Source organism: Carcharhinus amblyrhynchos, chromosome 3 (genome assembly GCF_965287045.1).
Source record: "Carcharhinus amblyrhynchos chromosome 3, sCarAmb.v2.hapA, whole genome shotgun sequence".
Taxonomy (NCBI): Eukaryota; Metazoa; Chordata; class Chondrichthyes; order Carcharhiniformes; family Carcharhinidae; genus Carcharhinus; species Carcharhinus amblyrhynchos.
The window spans coordinates 1842010-1862225 of record NC_137326.1 but is presented as its reverse complement, the minus strand read 5'-3'; the positions used below and the strand labels follow the sequence as shown (position 1 = coordinate 1862225).

General features: G+C 43.6%; 1 protein-coding gene across 2 annotated transcripts in view; it reads left to right on the top strand.

Moving 5' to 3' along the window:
- lamb2 (laminin, beta 2 (laminin S)) overlaps positions 1-18122 on the top strand; it is a 149606-nt gene extending 131484 nt beyond the window's left edge. For both annotated transcript variants that reach the window (XM_080218605.1, XM_080218604.1), the window contains 6 exons: positions 2637-2781; positions 3659-3866; positions 9665-9806; positions 10382-10558; positions 11840-11999; positions 14865-18122. In XM_080218605.1, coding sequence (XP_080074731.1) covers positions 2637-2781; positions 3659-3866; positions 9665-9806; positions 10382-10558; positions 11840-11999; positions 14865-15001 — 969 coding nt within the window. In that variant the 3' untranslated portion in view covers positions 15002-18122. The remainder of the gene's footprint in view (positions 1-2636; positions 2782-3658; positions 3867-9664; positions 9807-10381; positions 10559-11839; positions 12000-14864) is intronic.
- The last annotated feature ends 2094 nt before the right edge of the window (positions 18123-20216 follow it).

Here is a 20216-nt window from a genome sequence, read left to right as displayed (position 1 = left end):
TCGTTTAAGATGCAGTTAGATAGGCACACGAGTGAAACGAGAATGGAGGGATATGGTAGGGGCTATTAAATAGGGTTAAACCTCGGGAGACACCGGAAGGGCAGGCTGTATGATTAATATTTTTTGTCTTTATTCCACAGGTGGAGGTCCACCTCGTGTCAAGCGAGGGGCATGCACATGGCGGGTCGTGCGTGGGCTGCTCTTGGAAGTCCAGGAGTGGCCTAGTACTTCATGTCGGTGTGTGTGCTTGATCCTGGACCGGTAGACGGGCGCCGCAACAGCTCAATGACTAGCACTGCTGGCTGTGCAGACACATGGATTTGGGCCTGTGTCTGTGGGAGTTTGCGCATTCTCCCTGTGGTTGCGTGGGTTTCCTCCGGGCGCTCCGGTTACCTCCCACACCCCAAAGATGTGCTCTTAGGCTAATCGGTTTTGACCAATTGACACTATTTCTTCCCTGAATCTGACTGAGTAGGGTTCCATTCGTAGACATGCAGGGTAGAATAGGTGTAGGGTGATGCGGCGGCGCGGGCTCGTTGGGCCGAAGAGCCTGTTTCCCGTGCTGGGTTGTTCTTTGTTCTTTGTTAAGAATGCCACCATGTAGTAGGTTTCATAGGTTTGAGATATAAACAGTAAGTCTTTATGAATAACTCATAACAATATACATATATACAACACAGGGTACTGGCGTGGAGCGACTCTAACCGAGATCTTTACACATCTCTGTCCGTATCTTGACTGGGCCGGGCTGAGTCATGTGGCTTCTTACATCACTGTATAGGTGCTACTGTACTCAGTCCCACATTAACCCTGTCCGTACCAGACCTGACCATTACAGCTGATGAGAAATGCAACCTGGCATTCATTTTTCTGAGGGGTTGCAGCAGAGCCGTGAGAGGTGGCAGCCAGCTCACCCAGATAATGATACTGAGGGCAGACGGCCAAATTCAGACAAGCCCTGGCCCGGGAAATTACCGACCGGTGAGTCTGACCTCAGTGGTTGGTAAGCTGATGGAGAGGCTTCTGAGGGACAAGATTTATGAACATTTGGAGAGGTTTGACATGATCAGGAATAGTCAGCATGGATTTGTCAAGGGCAGGTCGTGCCTTACAAGCCTAGTTGAGTTCTTCGATAATGTGACTGAACACATTGACGAAGGAAGTGCCATGGACGTAGTGTACATGGACTTCAGCAAGGCGTTTGATAAGGTCCCCCATGCAAGACTTCTTGAGAAGGTGAGAGGGCATGGGATCCAAGGGCCTTTGGCCTTGTGGATTCAGAACTGGCTTGCCTGCAGAAGGCAGAGAGTGGTTGTGGATGGGGCTTTTTCTGAATGGAGGTCAGTCACCAGCGGAGTGCCTCAAGGATCTATTCTGGGACCCTTGTTGTTTGTCATTTTCATAAATGACCTGGATGAGGAAGTGGAGGGATGGGTAAGTAAGTTCGCTGATGACACTAAGGTCGGTGGTGTTGTGGATGGTCTGGAAGGATGGCAAAAGTTGCAGCAGGACATAGATAGGATGCAGGACTGGGCGGAGAAGTGGCAGATGGACTTCAACGCGGATAAATGTGTAGTCGTCCATTTTGGCAGAACCAACGGGATGAACGAGTACACTATCAAGGGCAGAAGTCTGAGTAGTGTTGATGAGCAGAAGGATCTTGGGGTCCGGGTCCACGGGACTCTTAAATCGGCCTCGCAGGTGGAGGAGGTGGTCAAGAAGGCATATGGTGTACTGGCCTTCATTAATCGAGGGATTGAGTTTAGGAGTCGGGAGGTAATGCTGCAACTTTATAAGACCCTTGTCAGGCCTCATTTAGAGTATTGTGCGCAGTTCTGGTCACCTCACTATAGGAAAGATGTAGAAGCTATTGAGAGGGTACAGAGGAGATTTACAAGGATGTTGCCTGGACTGGGAGGCATGCCTTATGAAGTTAGGTTGAGGGAGCTGGGACTCTTTTCCCTGGAGAGACGAAGGTTGAGGGGCGACCTGATAGAAGTTTACAAAATGTTGAGAGGAATAGATAGGGTGGACTCTCAGAGGCTATTTCCCCGGGTTGAAATGGTTGCTACGAGAGGACACAGATTTAAGGTGCAGGGAGGGAAGTTCAGAAGTGATGTTAGGGGTAAGTTTTTCACTCAGAGGGTGGTGAGTGAATGGAATCGGCTGCCGTCAGTGGTGGTGGAGGCGAACTCGCTGGGGTCTTTTAAAAGACTTCTGGATGAGTATATGGGGTTTAATGAGACTGAGGGTTATAGATAGGTCTGTAGGTTGGTAGGTGTTGATGTGATTGGCGCAACTCGTGGGCCGAAGGGCCTGTTTGTGCTGTAGTGTTCTATGTTCTATGATAATTGGAGCACACCCAGCGTTCTGATAGAAACTCACTCAGCTGAAATATTAATTCTCTACCTCTCTCCACAGATGCTGCTGATTTGCTGAGTATTTCCAGCTTTTCTGTCAGAGTGCCACTGGTTCTGGATCTAGAAATCTAAACAATTTCCAGATCACAGGTCGATTGCAGTTGGTTATTAGTTTATTAATTTCTGGTGTAGACATAATGGGCTGAATAACCTCCTTCAGTTCTGCATCATTTGTTATATTTACAGATTTCTCATTGGTGTATTTTGTATTTGCAGGTTGCTTTGGCTAAGGTAAAGGCAAATGAGGCAAGGCAGAGAGCCCAGGTGACTCTGGACAAAGCAAATGATGCCAAGGAACGAATTAATCGCTCAAACAAAGAACTGCGTGATCTCATAAAACAAATCCGAGACTTTCTTACACGTAAGGGTGGAGCAGTAAATGGTTTTGGACTGACATTCACAAAATGTGAGATAGATTTATACCATATACAGCGCTGTGAGGGACTATAGTGGAATACAGTCACTAAGCACAAACAAGTTAATCTTTAGATGGTGACTGATCCAAGTCTAATATTCCTATAGAAAAGGGAATCTGCTGCCCTGACCTAGTCTGGCTTAGATGTGACTGCAGTCTAACTACTAGTACACCCGCTTGCTTCAGGCCACTCAGGGTGATTTAATGCTGGCTTGACAGTGCTCCCCACATCTCAAGGACAAATAGAACAATGAATTTGGAGTTAATCGGCAGCAATGCACTGTAAAGCAAGACCAAAGGGCTGGATCTTACTGACCTCTTCACTGGGTGTCCTTTTGGATGGGGTGGAGAGGGGCATGTAAAACATGACAGGTGGCTGGCCCGTCACTTGTAGGCCCACCATCAACTCAGTCCACATAATAGGTTAGGCAGGCAAGCACCAAGACCTGGAGCTTGCTGCCTCACTGTTTTTTAAAGATATAATTAACAGCAGCTTGTTAACAAATCAATTGACCTGAATATTACGTTGCCTGCATGGTTGACGTGGACGGATGGGTAAGAGTGAGCTGTGATTGGCTGGCAGCTTTCGAGAGTAGGACTTACTCCTGCTGAATGTGGGAAGACCGACCCTTATCTCCTCAAGGCCACCCAGAATGTTTTATAGCTGAGGGGCAGCCTTGTTGAACATCAGCTGATGTAATTGGTGTTTGCTGAATGGATGGTCAGGTGGCTGCAGGGGAGTGCAGCAAGCACCCCTCCCTCGATTAAATTCAGACTGTAAAGTAACTAATGCCTTCTGTTCTTTTTATCCATTGCTGTACAGAGGAGGGGGCAGATCCTGACAGCATTGAGATGGTGGCCAGCCGAGTTCTCGAGCTCTCAATCCCTGCCTCCCCTCAGCAAATCCGCTACCTTGCCGAGGAGATCAAAGACAGGGTCAGCAGTTTGTCTAACGTGGACACCATCTTGGATCAGACAGCTGGTGATGTGAGAGAAGCAGAACAGCTCCTACTGGACGCCAGAAGGGCAAGGTACATTCTTCGCAGTGACTGACTCTGCCACAGCTGGTCTCAGCACAACTCAGGTGTGGGGAAACAACTATCATTTTACTGGAATTGGTTTCTAATTCCTGCCCCTGTATTAGAGCCTGTGTTCCAGAGTGGGATAGTGCAAGATTCTGCTGCTTTTTCTTTCTGTACCATACACATGCACACATGATTTTGCATATTCTTCCCGTGTCCGCGTGGATTTCCTCCAGGAGTTCTGGTTCCCTCCCACAATCTAAACACGTGCAAGTTAGGTACACTGGCCATGATAAATTCTCCTCCTGTCTACCCGAACAGGCACCAGAGTGTAGTGACTAGGGAATTTTCACAGTAACTTCATTGCAGCGTTAATATAAGGCTACTTGTGACACTGATAAATAAACTTTCAAAGATTTTGCAAACACATCTCAATCACATGCATTTATGGACATTGGGCAGGCAGTGGCTTACAGGTATTGTCACTGGACTCGTAATCCAGAGACCCAGGCTAATGCTATGGGGAATGTGGATTCAAATCCCACCATGGAAGTTGGGGAAATTCAACTTCACTAAAAATCTGGAATTAAAAGTCTACCGATGACCACAATTGTCAATAAAAAAAACCCATCCGGTTCACTGATGTCATTTAGGGAAGGAAATCTGTCATCCTTACCTGGTCTGGCCTACATGTGACTCCAGAGCTACAGCAATGTAGTTGATGGGCAATAAATGCTGCTCCAGCCAGCAACACCCACATTCCGTGAACAAGTAAAAACATGCCAACACATAGATCATCATACATTCATGCACAGAAATTCTACCATACATTCACAAATACTGCTGTGAGAGTTCATGCCTTTGATCTCCAGACAACACTTGACTGAACGAGATGTCAGAGTACCCCGAATACAATTGAAGTCAGTAGAATCTGGTGGAAAATGCCTGACTAGCTGGAGGCCACAAAGAGAAATGACTGTTGGAGGGTAATTGTCTCAAGCTCGGTATGCTGCAGATAAACATATAAATTAAGAGCTGGAGTAGACTATTCAGCCCTTCAAGCCTGCTGATCCATTCAATAAGATTACCTGATCTGATTGTGGCCTCAATGCCACATTCTGCCTATCAAATATATCCTTTGTCTTCCACTTGTTAGTCAAGAAAAAATATTCAGGTTAAAAAAAAACTCATCTCTGTTTTAAATGGGAGACCACTTATCTTTAAACGGCGTTCCCTAGTCTTGGTCTCTCTCTCAAGGGAAAACATTCTCTCCACATCCACTCTATTGACTCACCACAGGCCTTATATGTTTCCATAAGCACACATCTCACACCTGTTTGTTCTAGCAGGCCCAGGCAGCAACTGCTTGTATTTGAAAATGAAACTGGAAACTGGTCTTTTCTGCAAAAGACCAGTGGTGGGTGGGGGAGAGAGAGAGCAAGAGTGGAGAAGTGGAAAAATGGAAATGAGAATGAAGGATGATAAAAATGGGATGAAAAGAAGAATTAAAATGAAACAAAATGGGGTGGTGTCTTTCCTCCACATTTATTTTGGACGTAATCAGCCTCGGGCCAGGAAACAGCACAAGAATGATTACAACATGCTAATACTTATTAGTATCGATTTAGCAAGCCTGGAACTTAATTGTCTGGGCTCGCCAAAGTTCCTATCCCGCCGGTGGAGGTCCACACCAGCAGGGATTATGTATGGTTCCAGAAAAGAGGACCACGTCTGATGCTTTGCTAGTGGGACCAGAGGCCAATGAGAACACCCGAGAGGTCGGGGGAAAGGGGCAGTGCCAACACGGCACTGGAGAGGTCAACAAAGATCATTACAGCGCAGTACAGGCCCTTCAGCCCTCGATGTTGCGCCGACCAGTGGAACCAATCTAATGACCCTCTAACCTAAACTATTCCAATGTTATCCATATGCCTATCCACTGACCATTTGAACACCCTTAAAGTTGGCGAGTCCACAACTGCTGCAGGCAGGTTGTTCCACGCCCTACTACCCTCTGAGTAAAGAACCTACCTCTGACATCCGTCCTATAATTACCACCCCTTAATTTAAAGCTATGTCCCCTCGTGTTAGCCATCACCATCCGAGGAAAAAGGCTCTCACTGTCCACCCTATCTAACCCTCTGATCATCTTGATGCCTTAATTAGGTCACCTCGTAACCTTCTTCTCTCTAAAGAAAATAACCTCAAGTCCATCAGCCTTTCCTCATAAGACCTTCCCACCATACCAGGCAACATCCTGGTAAACCTCCTCTGCACCCTTTCCAATGCCTCCACATCTTTCTTACAAGGCGGCGACCAGAACTGTACGCAATACTCCAAGTGCGGCTGCACCAGAGTTTTGTACAGTTGCAACATGACCTCACGGCTCCAAAATTCAATCCTTGTACCAATAAAAGCTAACACACCGTACGCCTTCTTAACAGCCTTATCAAACAGTTGACAAAAGGCAGGGAATTATAGGCCAGTTAGTTTAACATCTGTAGTTGGAAAAATGCTAGAATCCGTCATCAAAGAAGAAATGGCGAGGCACCTGGAAAGGAATGGTTTGATAGAGCAGACGCAGCACAGATTCGTTAAGGGGAAGTCGTGTTTGACGAATTTATTGGATTTCTATGAGGATATGACTAGTGCAGTAGACAGAGGGGAACTGGTGGATATGGTGTTTCTCGATTTTCAAAAGGCGTTTGATAAGGTGCTTCACAAAAGGTTGCTTCAGGTTAGGGTGCATGGAGTTGGGGGTAAGGTGTTAAGCGTAGACAGAGGATTGGTTGTCTAATAGGAGGCAGAGAGTTGGTATCAATGGGTGCTATTCTGATTGGCGGTTGGTGACTAGTGGAGTGCCGCAGGGATCGGTGCTGGGGCCTCAGCTATTTACCATTTACATAGATGATCTGGAGGAGGGGGCTGAGTGTAGGGTGACGAAATTTGCTGACGACACGAAGATGAGTGGAAAAGCAAATTGCACGGACGGTGTGGAAAGTCTGCAGAAGGATCTGGATAGGCTGAGCGAGTGGGTGAGGACCTGGCAGATGGAGTACAATGTTAGCAAGTGTGAGGTTATCCACTTTGGCAGAAATAATAGTAGGAGGGATTACTATTTAAAGGACAAAAAGCTGCAGCACGCTACGGTGCATAAGGACCTGGGGGTCCTTGTGCATGAGTCACAAAAACCCAGTCTGCAGGTGCAGCAGGTGATCAAGAAGGCGAATGGAATGCTGGCCTTTATAGCAAGGGGGAATTGAATATAAAAGCAGGGAGGTCTTGCTGCAACTGTACAGGGTACTGGTGAGGCCGCAGCTGGAGTACTGTGTGCAGTTTTGGTCGCTGCACTCGCACAAGGATATATTGGCCTTGGAGGGAGTGCAGAGGAGGTTCACTAGGCTGATACCAGAGATGAGGCGGTTGGACTATGAAGAGAGACTAAATAGACGGGGTCTGTACTCGTTGGAGTTTAGAAGGATGAGGGGGGATCTTATAGAGACGTATAAGATAGTGAAAAGGATTGATAGGGTAGAGGTAGAGAGATTCTTTCCACTCAAAAAGGACAGCAGGACTAGAGGGCACAGTCGCAAGATAAGGGGGGGGACAGTTTAGAACGGAGTTGAGGAGGAACTTCCTCACTCAAAGGGTGGCGAATCTCTGGAATGCTCTGCCCATTGAAGTGGTGGAGGCTACCTCGCTAAATATATTTAAGTCATGGGTAGATAGGTTTTTGATAGACAAGGGAATTAAGGGTTATGGGGAGAAAGCAGGAAAGTGAAACTGATCCACTTCAGATCAGCCATGATCTTATTGAATGGTGGGGCAGGCTCAAAGGGCTAGGTGGCCTACTCCTGCTCCTATTTCTTATGTTATGTTATCAACCTGGGTGCCAACTTTCAGGGAGCTATGCACCTGTACACCAAGATCTCTCTGCTCGTCAACACCACTAAGAGTCCTTCCATTAGCCCTATATTCTGTACCCCTGTTACTCTTACCAAAGTGAATCACCTCACACTTTTCCACATTAAACTCCATTTGCCACCTCTGAGCTCAGCTCTGCAGCTTATCTATGTCCCTCTGCAAACTGTAATATCCATCATCACTGTCTACAACTCCTCCGACTTTAGTGTCATCAGCAAATTTACTAACCCATCCTTCTACACCCTCGCCTAGGTCATTTATAAAAATGACAAACAGCAGTGGCCCCAAAACAGACCGGGGATTGAAGTCTGGGGGTCAAGGGTTGTCAGGGATTGGAGGCCGGGTCCAGCCATCATTGTAAAAGGGGGTGGGGGGGTGGGGATGCTTGACAGTATACTGGGAGATTGGCGCATACACACTAGACTCCTCTGCAGTTTGATGCTGGCGGGGAGGCGCAAAGTCAATTAACATGGTAATTTTAATACAATTTGAATGTAATTAATGGACCTGGGACTGAAGTGTCTGGGCCCACTAGTATCCCTCCCCCTCCCCCCATACAAAACACACACACAGAGTGAGACTGTTTCACTCTAGCAGGGATTACAGTACTACCCCACTTTTGGGGAACTATCGGGATGATCCTGCTGGAGTCAAAGGTGGGCAATCGGGGCCCTCCGGAGGGTGAGGAGGTGAGGGATGGTGTCCCCTGGGTACACTGGCACTTCCTAAGAGACAACTGTTGAAATGGGAAATTTTGTTCCAAACATCATTTTTATAAATCCTTAGAGAAATATCAGTTTGTCTACTAAAGAAAGCTTATCATGGCAAACTGACCAGGATCCTCACACATTTTTCCTCTTTTTCATCTTTTTGTTTTTTCTTGTAACCTTCCTACTAGCTCCCCAAAGCCTGCCCAACATCTACAAGACACAATTCAGAGATGTGGCGGAACACTGTCTGGTTGCCCGGAGGCTTCCATCAACACTCAAAACTCCATCTAGGACGAAGCAGCATACAAACAATCTCCCACTTTAAGCATTCACTCTCTCCACCACCAATACACTGGCAAGGAGCTGGTTCACTCAGTTGACTTGATGACTGGCTTGGGATACAGAAGCCAAAAGTGCAGGTTCAATTCCCCTACCTGAAGGCCCACCTTAACTTGCTCCTTGCGTGAGGTATGGTAATCCTCAGATTAAAATTATCGGTCAGTTCTCCCCCTCAAAGGGGACATAAGCGTATGGTCATCTGGGACGATGGTGACTTTCCTTTTTTTTAGACAATGGCAGCAGTGTGTGTCATCTACAAGATGCCCTGTAGCAACCTTTCAAGGTTTTTTCAACAGCACCTTTCAAACCCATGATGTCTGTCACCCAGAAGGAAGAGCAGCAGGTGCATGGGAACAACATCACGTCACACAAATTTCTGATTTGTAAATATATGATAATTCCTTCACCATCATTGGGCAAAAAACATGGAACTCCCTATTTCATAGCCCTGTGGGCGTACCTTCACCACACAGACAACAATGATCAAAGAAGGCAGCTTACCACCACCTTCTTGAGGGCAGCTGGAAATGGGAAATGAATGCTGGCCTTGCCTGCAATGCCCAATTCCTGTCAATGAAAAATATACACTCACACAAACACACACATGAATATTCTCATACACACATTCATAGACCACAGACCAACTTATGAATCTCATACTAAATCACACTCATTTAGATACACATTCTCTGTCTATCTCTCTCACCTTCACAAATCCTCTCTTTGTTGGAATGCCGCTACTGGTCTCTCTCTACTTTGGTAAAAAGCTAGACTCCAGCTTTGTTCAGTTGCCAAGGACTTTTGACGCATTTTTATTTTTCTTTAACTGCATAGGAGCCGTGCAGAAAATGTTAAGAATACAGCTGAGGCAGTGAAGCAAGCCCTGGAGGAGGCTAGCCGAGCTCAACATGCTGCACAAAGTGCAATCAGCCGTGCAAAGGGAGACATAGAAGAGACTGACCAGACACTGACTGGGGTAAGGAAGACATGTTCAAGCACAGCATCTTTTCTTATTAATTATCTCCTGTTTGACTTGCAGCAAGAAACCTAGGAACAGGAGGAGGTCAGTCATCCCCTCAGGCCGACTCCATAGGAACACTAGGCTATTAAGTTCCTTTAGGCTGTTCCATCATTTTAATATGTTTGCCCTCTATCCGTTCATCAGTCTTGGTCTTTAAGTTTTTAACTGACCCCCAACAGCTACAGCCTTTTAAGGAGAGTCCAAGATTTCCACTCTGTGTGATAAAGAGCTCCCAATTTCATTCCTAGCTATTATTTCAAGACCATGCTTCATTATTATGTTGTACACCTCTTAATCAAAATCATTTATTTCAAATGATTTGATAATTTGAATTTTTTAGTACTGAAGGTATAATTGCTCTCTAAGTCCTTATTGAGTCGACTGGTCAATTAATTAAATTACTCGATTCGCTGTATCATAATGTTCACCAGTATCCTTTTTAGTATCAGCTGATGAGTCAGGGAATATTATGACACGTATGGCCCTGGCTCCAGTGATAGTAAATGCTCTGCTTCTCTCTATTCTTACAGATACAGAGTCATACAGTGAGTGCAGAGAGAGAGCTAATGAGGGCAATGGACAGATTGACAGAGCTGGACAACAGAATTGATGCTCTGAAAATGAAACGGGCCAACAACAGCCTAGTGGCATCGCGGGCAGAAGAAACTGCTACAATGGCCCGGGATAAAGCCAATGAGGCCAAACAGGTACAACCGAAGAGAACAAAATTCTTAAACATGCATGAGATGGAGGGGCAGAAAAAGGAAAACAACAGTTGCAGGAAGTACAGAGCAGTGAGATCATTTGGAAAGCTCTTTCCAAGAGCTGCCTAGGATCGACAAGTCAAAGTGCCTCTTCCTGTACCATATACTTCTGTGACTGGGTCAGGAGAGCAGGTTAAAATTGTTCGCCTGTGAGAAGAGAATGGGATGTCAGTGGGCGAGTACTCTGATGATTTTAAAATCACCCCATCAACTGCATGCTCTGCATTTCCTACAACTTATTTCATTTTTTTATTGAAGGAAACTCACACTGATTGCTCAGTGCACTTGTCAATTTTGCCCACAAAGCTTGGCAATGTATCCCAGATATTAGAGTCCCATCGGAAAAGTGATGAGCCATCGTTCAGGGAGAGGAATAAGGATGAGAGATAAAACTGATTTTTACTATCTGTACATTGTGGTATTAAAGCTGATTGGGTGATCATGTAAAACAGGTTATAGTGAATCATAGAGTCATAGAGGTTTACAGCATGGAAACAGGCCCTTCCGGTTCAACTTGTCTGTGCTGCTCCCTTTTTTTTAAACCCCAAAGCTAATACAATTGCCTGCATTTGGTCCATATCCTTTTATACTCATCGTACCCATGTAACTACCTAAATGCTTTTTGAAAGCCAAACTTGTACCTATCTTTACTATTACTTCTGGAAGCTCGTTGCAGACACTCACCATCCTCTGTGTGAAAGAATTGCCCCTCTGGACACTTTTATATCTCTCCACTCTTACCTTGAATCTATGCCCTCTACTTTAGAAAAAGATATTGACTATCTAGCTGTTCTATGCCCCTCATTATTTTATAGACCTCTATAAGATCATCCCTAAGCCTCCTACTCTCCATGGAAAAATGTCCCTGTCCATCCAGCCTCACTTTATAACTCAAATCATCAAGCCCTGGTAGCATCCTAGTAAATCTTTTCTGCACTCTTTCTAGTTTAATAATATCCTTTCTATAATAGGATGACCAGAACTGTACACAGTACACAGATTGGCTGCTATAGAAATTAAAATGAAGAGAGGTGTAAAATGGGCTGCTGTCTCGCTGTTACAGACTGAATCATCTTAGTGTGAAACAGGTATGTCTGCTAATGGACAAGGGAAGTGTTCAATCAGCAGGCTGTAGCCACAGTGAGGTGTACAGCAGGCTGGATGGACCAGCCTCTTCTTGCCCATCAAGTTCACACCTTTATGATTACATTTTTTTGCTTCCAGATGTTGGAGGGACAACTGTCAGACAAATATAAAATTGCGCTTGGTCTTATAGACCGAAAGAGTGGCACAGTTGTTGATGCTAAACATAAAGCTGAGAGCCTTCGGAATGAAGCCAAGCAACTCCTGAGCGATGCACAAGACAAGCTGGAGAGACTAAACGGTGAGATGTAGACAAGTAGCACGAGTGAAATTTTCAAAGCCAGATTTGCCAAGATATGTGTGAGGCATTTTTCCAAATAAAGTTAACTTCATTCTGCTGTGAAAGGTGTGGTGGATTTTCATCACAAAGTGCAGATATTTGAGCAGTCTCAGTCAGAAAATGGAAAAAAGGACAAGGACGTTTCGATATTGTGTTTCATGGCCTCAGGATGTCTGCTATACTTTGCACCTAATGAAGTACTTTTGAAGTGTAGACACTTATAATGGAGGAAATTTGTCAATTCACAGGGCAAGCTCCCACAGAAACAGGCCATTCACTCTGGTTGTATTTACTGATGACCATGCTCCACACAAGCCTCCTCCTACTCGTATTTCATCTCAACCACATCAGCACAAACTTCTATTCTTTTCTCCTTAATCTGCTTATCAAGCTTCCTCCTAACCATCCTTAACAGTGTGAAATCTACTATCCTCTGTTCAGGCTTTTATATATAACTATTATTTGACACAAACACCAATTACATACCACAGAAGCTGGAAATCTGAACTAAAACCAGGAAATACTCAGTAGGTTAGGCACCAAGTGTTTCTCTCTCCAGCAGTTCCTTTCCAGCATCTTCTTGCTTTAATTGTTTTTAAAGAACAAAGAAAATTACAGCACGGGAACAGGCCCTTTGGCCCACCAAGCCTGCACTGACCGTGCTGCCCGATTGAACTAAAATCCCCTACCCTTCCAGGGACCATATCCGTCTAATCCTATCTCATTCATGTACTTGTCAAGGCGCCCTTTAAAAGTCACTATCATATCTGCTTCCACTACCTCCCCTGTCAACGAGTTTCAGGAATGTACCACTCTGTGTAAAAAATCTGCCTTGTACATCTCTTTTAAAACTTGCCCCTCGCACCTTAAATCTATGCCCCCTAGTAATTGACTCTTCCACCCTGGGAAAAAGCTTCTGACTATCCACTCTGTTCATGCCTCTCATAATCTGGTAGACTTCTATCAGGTCTCCCTTCAACCTCTGTCGTTCCAGTGAGAACAAACCAAGTTTCTCCAACCTCTCCTCATAGCTAATGCCCCCCATACAAGGCAACATCTTGGTAAATCTTTTCTGTACCCTCTCCAAAGCCTCCACATCCTTTTGGTAGTGTGGCGATCAGAATTGAACACTATATCCCAACTGCGGCCTCACTAAGGTTCTATGAAGCACCAACATGACTTGACAATTTTTAAACTCAATGCCCCGGCCGATGAAGGCATGCATGCCATATGCCTTCTTGACTACCTTCTCCACCTGCATTGCCACTTTCAGTGACCAATGTAACTGAAAACCCAGATCTTTTGCCCATCAATACTCCTAAGGATTCTGCCTTATATATATATATATATATACACACCTGTATTAGACCTTCCAAAATGCATTACCTCACATTTGTCTGGATTAAACGCCATCTGCCATCTCTCTGCCCAAATCTCCAACTGATCTATATCCTGCTGTATCTTCTGATGGTCCTCATTGCTATCTGCAAATCCACCAACCTTTGTGTCATCCACAAACTTACTAATCAATCCAGTTACACTTTCCTCCAGATCATTTATATATATTACAAACAGCAAAGGTCCCAGCACTGATCCCTGGGGAACACCACTTGTCACAGCCCTCCATTCAGAAGTGCACCCTTCCACTGCTACCCTCTGTCTTCTTTGACCAAGCCAGTTTTGTATCCACCTTGCCAGCTCACCTCCGATCCCATGCCACTTCACCTTCTGCACCAGTCCGCCATGACGGACCTTGTCAGAGGCCTTACCGAAGTCCATGTAGACAACATCCACTGCCCTACCCTCAATCATCTTCGTCACTTCCTCGAAAAACTCAATCAAGTTAGTGAGACATGACCTCCCCTTCACAAAACCATGTTGCCTCTCACTAATACATCCACTTATTTCCAAGTGGGAATAAATCCTGTCTCGAAGAATCCTCTCCAATAATTTCTCTACCACTGATGTAAGGGTCACCAGCCTGTATTTACCTGGTTTATTCTTGCTACCCTTCTTAAACAAAGGAACAACAATGACTATTCTCCAATCCTTAAGCATCCTTTCCCAGACTCATCATCCACCAAGTCCTTTTTGGTGAATACTGACGTAAAGTATTCATTTCCTCTGGCTCCACACAGATTCCCTCCCTTGTCCTTGAGTAGGCCAACCCTCTCCCTGACTATTCTCATGCTCTTTATACATGTGTAAAAAGTCTTGGGATTTTGCTTAATCCTGCTGGCCAATGCTTTTTCATGACCCCTTTTAGCTCTTCTTATTCCTTGCTTAAGTTTCTTTCTACTTTCCTTGTTTTCCACACTTGCTTCCCAGCCTCCCAGCTTTACAAATGTTTCCTTTTTCACTTTGACTAGGCTCATAATATCTCTCGTTATCCAAGGTTCCCAAAACTTGCCATACTTATCCTTCTTCCTTACAGGAATGTGACAGTTCTGAATCCCTATCAACTTACAGTTTACAGCATCACACCCTGTGCTTGCTACTTTGGCTCCTGGTCTGACAACACCTCGATTTTTAAATAATTCTCATCCTTGCTCCCTTGATTACTGTAACCTTGCACAAGCTCGCTAACGTTCCCAGATTTCTGCAGTCTTCCAATTCTGGCCTCCTGATTTTCTTTGCAGTATCTTTGGGGTGGGGCGGGGAGGTGGTCTTAAGCAACTTGGCCCTAAGCTCTCCTTTGGATAATATGAATATAAATGAACCTCCTATGAAGTTCCTTGGGATGTTTTACTACATTAAAGGTGTTATACAAATCCAGGATCTATTTGTTTCCATAACTAACTGGATGAATTTTCTCCTACCCAACAGATCTTGAGGATCAATATGATGCAAACGAACAGGTTCTGGAGCAAAAAGCCCGTCAGCTGGATGGTCTGGAAGAGAAGATGAAAGAAATTTTGCAAGCCATTAATCAACAGATCCAAATCTATAACACCTGCCAATAAATGAACAATTGCCAAAAATAAAATACCCCGATAGATAAATGAGCACTCACGTAATTAAGCCTTTAAAACATCCATGACAATATCACATTATCCAGCTGTTAGGTGCTTTATCACATTCTGCGTTATGCATGACACACCTCCTTCATGCCCATCAGCCACCCCCAACATCTCCCCCTCTCAGTTTCCTGATGAATCTGTTACGTACAGAAGCCCATTGGTAAAAATGTAGTGAGGAAATCAGAGAAGGAATAACCCTGCTTCAATGAATACTGAAGAAATGATGTTTGGATGCCATTAAGCTCCTTGAGGTTAAAACGTGGATATTACTGGGGTGTTTCATGCAACTTGTGAAAAGATTATTAATGGACGATTTAATTTCAATTTAAAAACTTTGACTACTATCAGGTTTTAGGTTCCATATAAAATAAAGAAGCACGTAGGGGGATAAAACTCAAGTAAATTCACGTTTTTGTACTTTGGGGTTGGAATTCTCTGACTTCGCCCACGCTTGGGATTATCCGGTCCCGCTGCTGCGAACAGAAATTTGGCTGAGTAATAAATTCTCCATTTTTGCTGGCAGTGGTAGCGGGATGTGTGAGACCAGAGAATTCCGGCCTGACTGTCACCCCCAACTCAAGAAAACAAGCAAAGGATCTACAGTCAAATTAAATTAGTGGTGATCCACAGCGATTTAATCACTTCATTGACATCATTTGTAAACAGGTCCCATTATCACAGATCCTTACTTAACATTCAGATGTTTTTTTGAATTAAAAGTCAAAGTCAAAGAAAACTGTTTATTATCTGCCTCATACCTTCCACTATGATAGTGAAATTGTCAAAATTGCTCGAGATTATGTACAGAGGAAGGAGTTGCAATCTTGCCTTGAATAAAGTTAAGGAGGAAATACTTTTCTTGCCAATTCATCCCTTGAAAAGAATCCATGAACTTGCAGATGGAAATCACTGGAATTAATTTTAATGATTCCTCCATTTGCAGCAGCAAGTTGTACAAATTTGTTAATTTGAGGCGGTCACTTGGAAGTTCTCAAATACCCCGAGTCCACTCGTAATTGGATAATTTTCCTATTTTCCTTTAACTGCAATGTTTCCATTCAGTGTGAAATTATGAATGTGCAGCATTACACCCTTTGCTTTGGTTGGTTACTATGGGTGCAACATGCATTTTTCTCGTGCTGTTGAAGGTGTTTTCTGAAGGTATCCATGGTTCTCACAGTAGCTGATGATTTAGGGTGTCAGATTCTTTCTTTGAAATCTAACCCTTTCACCTGAAGCACAGCACGTCCCAAGAACTAAAAATCCACCATACCACAGTACTGTTATAATAGTGTTATGATCTAGATTCTAACTTGACAACAACCTGATGTTCAAAGATTAAACAATAATTGTTAGTCACATGCCAGTTTTCTCGTTTTCACCAATTTATCCTTGCTCTGAGCTGCAGGCAAGTTCAAATTTTGTTTTGATCTCAATTTCTGACACTTTTAACTTTTGAAGCCTTGATTTTGAATTAAGATTGATTTTGAATTTTAACAAGTTGTTCAAAATGCACGTAACATTGTCACATACATTAGAGTCCTTTCTCGGAGTGGATTTTTATTAACCAGCCTGCGTATCCAGCCTCTTTAAACTACATTGAGTTGGTGGAAGAGTTATTAATTTGAATGATCTCTGTTGAAATGGCACCACTCCTTCATTTGGAGAGATCTCAGAGCCACCTGAACAATGATACCAGTCGTAGCTAAGTTAGTAGCACTCTTACCTCTGAGTTAGAAGGATGTGGATTCAAATCCAATTCCAGCACTTGACCAAAAAAGTCAATGCCAACATTCCAATAAAGTGCTACCTAAGAAGTGTTGGTGCTGTTGGAGGTGCTGTCTTTTGGGTGAGATGTTAACCTAAGTTCTGCCTGCCTTCTCAAGCTGGATGTAAAAGACCTGATATGGCCATTAGTTTGAAGAGCAGAAGAACTATCCCTACTGTCTTGACCAATATTTGTCCCTCAATCAACATCATATAAACTGATTACTGAATCATTGCCACATAGCTGTGTGCAGATTGGTTGTTGTGTCACTATACACGACACCGAAGTAAAAAAATGTGCGGCATTAATGGTAAAAGTGCTTTGGGATATCTAATGGTCATGAAAGGATGTGCTATAGGATGCTTTTCTTTTAACAAACCTTTGCTCTATAAAAATTCTATACCCCATTGAAACTTTTGATAATCCCAAACCTTTAGGTTAAGAATGTAAGAATGCATTGAACAAAAAAATGATTGTCACAGATCTGTCCCCCTCCTTTAACAGATTATATACAATCTACCATGTGGATTCTATCTCGCCCATTTGACCTGATTGAAGTTACTGATGAATGCTCCCCAACACCTGCAGGCAATGTTCTCCATTTCATTAGCACTACCCACATGTGATCCAAATGTGGCTAATCATATTTCAGATTGGTAAATAGAACTGTCTATGAGTATGTGATTTAGACATTATTTTCATGGCACATGCGTGTAAATTTGAACTCTTTGTGCGTTTGTTGGTAAAATCGCAAGACAAAAAGTAGTGTGTACAAGTGTTTTTCAATTTTTGTGGCAGCTTTAATTTCTTGGTTAGAGAACGGTGGGAGATGGTTTCTAAGTTCAAATATACACGTGAAGTACATTTGCCTAGATTGAATATAAAGGGTTTGCTACGAAAATTAATGCATGTGGCTAAAATAGCATTGCCAAAACCACCCTCAGGCAAGGCAATAATTCCTGTTGGACAACATTGCCCTAAGGTAATGGAATGAACTCCTAGCACTTTCCCCACAGCACTCTGAGTAAAATTATTGTGGGTACATGATTGAAGACTAATTCTAGTGCAGGTTGCAGGAGTTTTAATTGTGAGCCAATAATAATGTTTTAAGCAATTAACCAAGGCTTCATTCTTTAAAAGAATAACAGCTGAATAAAGTGCTATCCTGAACTTTAGCGTGGATAATTTAAATGATTGTTCTTAGTCTTATTTTCGTGACAGTACTCTGCTTTTTTCCACAGGTATGTTAAATATACTTCTGAGGCACTGAATAAATGCTAATGTCCTCCCTGTTTCCTCAATGATTCATCTGCCTTCTATCGAATTGTAGTTTACATTTCAAGGACAACAAAATAGGCGAGTTGAGACTGGTAGCATCGGCAACAGTAGCAAAATGGTTATGTTTCTGCTTTAGTAATCTACAGTTCTGGACTGATACACCAGAGGTGTGAGTTCACATCCCACCATGGCAGCTGGGGAGTTTAAATTGAATTAATTAAATTAATCCGGAATTTTAAAAAAACTCATCTGGAATGTCAACATGAAACTACTGGATTTTTGTAAAAATCCATCAAGTTCACTGATGTCCTTTAGGGAAGAAAATCCACTGTCCTTACCTGCTGTGGCCTACAAGTCAACAGAGATTTGTTGAGGGAAGTAAGAGCAGAATACTGCAGGTGTTGGCGATCTGAAATAAAAACAGAAGGTGTTGGAGAAATAAAGTTTGGTCTAGAGTAGGTGTTAACAGCTGAATAAAGGTCAACTCTGTCTGAAAGCAAGAACATGAGAACAAAGCACAAACTAGCAATGGGTGGGCAGACTCTTTTTCCAGTATTTTTGGTACATCAATAACTACATTGGTGCCACTTCCTGCTGTCATCTGGGAATGGAAATATTAATCAGTTTTGCTTCCAATTTCTACCCAGTTTTTGGTATTTAATCTCCTCCATCCTCTAACTTTTGCCTGAACTTACACTTTGCTCCACCTGGCCCTCTACGCGCCCCCCCCCCCCCCCAACTTTTCCAACAACATAAAACTCATCAAATTCATACTGCTTTTCAATGCTGAAGAAGAGTGCTATCGGAATGTTAACTCTGTTTCTCGCTCCACTGTTGCTGCCAAACCTGCTGAGTTTCTCCAGTTCTTTCTGTTTTTACTTGTTCAGGGAGAATTATGTTGAAATAATTTATTCCGTTTCTCGATGCAGTAACGAAGAGCGTTGATGAGGGTAATGCGGACATGAATTTTCAAAAGATAAACTGCCGCATGATAGGCTGCTCGAGGAAGTTGAAGGCCATTGAATAAAGGGAAACTGGGCAGTGATTCTCAACACCGACAATATTTTACTTCTTTGTAGTGATGAATAGCTGTTTTTCGGAATGCAGAAACAGTTTCACTATGTTCAATATTGGCTCCACTGCTTTTCTTGATCTACTGTATATTACTGACCTAGATTTGTGTATGAGGGGCCACATTTCAAAATCTGCAGATCATACAACACTTGGACAGTCATATAATTGGAAAGGCACAGACTAGTGGAATGGGTGGACATGTAGAAGGTGAACTTTAATGCTGAGAAATGTGAAGTGATACATTTGGCAGGAAGGAGGAATGGCGATATGAAATAAAGGAAGAAATTCTAAAGTGAATGCAGCAGCGGAGCACCTTGTGGTCCATGTGCAAGAATTGTTGAAGATGGCAGGACAGGTTGAGAAAATGGTTAATAAGACATAGTAAGTCCTGGGTTTTGTGAATGAGGTGTAGGGCGGAATTTTACCGGCACATCCACCCCACGGTGGGGTTTCCCATGACAGAAGTGGCTCGCCTTTGGCTGTTGGCAAAATTGCTGGTTATTTACATTGCTCACCTATGCCACTGTCATGGAACCTCGGGGCGAATGCAACTATGGTGGGACCAAAAGATCCTGCTGGTGGGAAGGGCTTCCACCGTATGAGTTTTTTTTCCTGTAATGATTGTGTGAAATGCAAAAGTGATCAGGATAAATCGAGACAGATATTGGGCACATTGGATGCACATTTGCAAACAAGTCCTCCAGGAGAGATGTTAAAATTGCTCAGTTGCTGCATGGAATAGTAATTGCTCTATTGCATGATTCCATCGCCTCAATGGAATCTGCTGCTCAGGAAAATCAGGATTCAAGCTTCACTCCAGGGATTTGAGGACAGAACTAAGACTGATACTTCAGTAGAATAGTGAAGGAGTGCAGCACGATTTGGGTGCTGTCCTGTGGAAGAAATGTTAAATGAAGCCCTGTCAACCTATTCAAGTGAAGTTGAAGAAATAATGCCACTGGTTGACAAAGACAGGCAATATCCCAGTGCCGTGGACAATATTTATCTCAAGCAAGATCAGGAAAACAAATGAGCTGC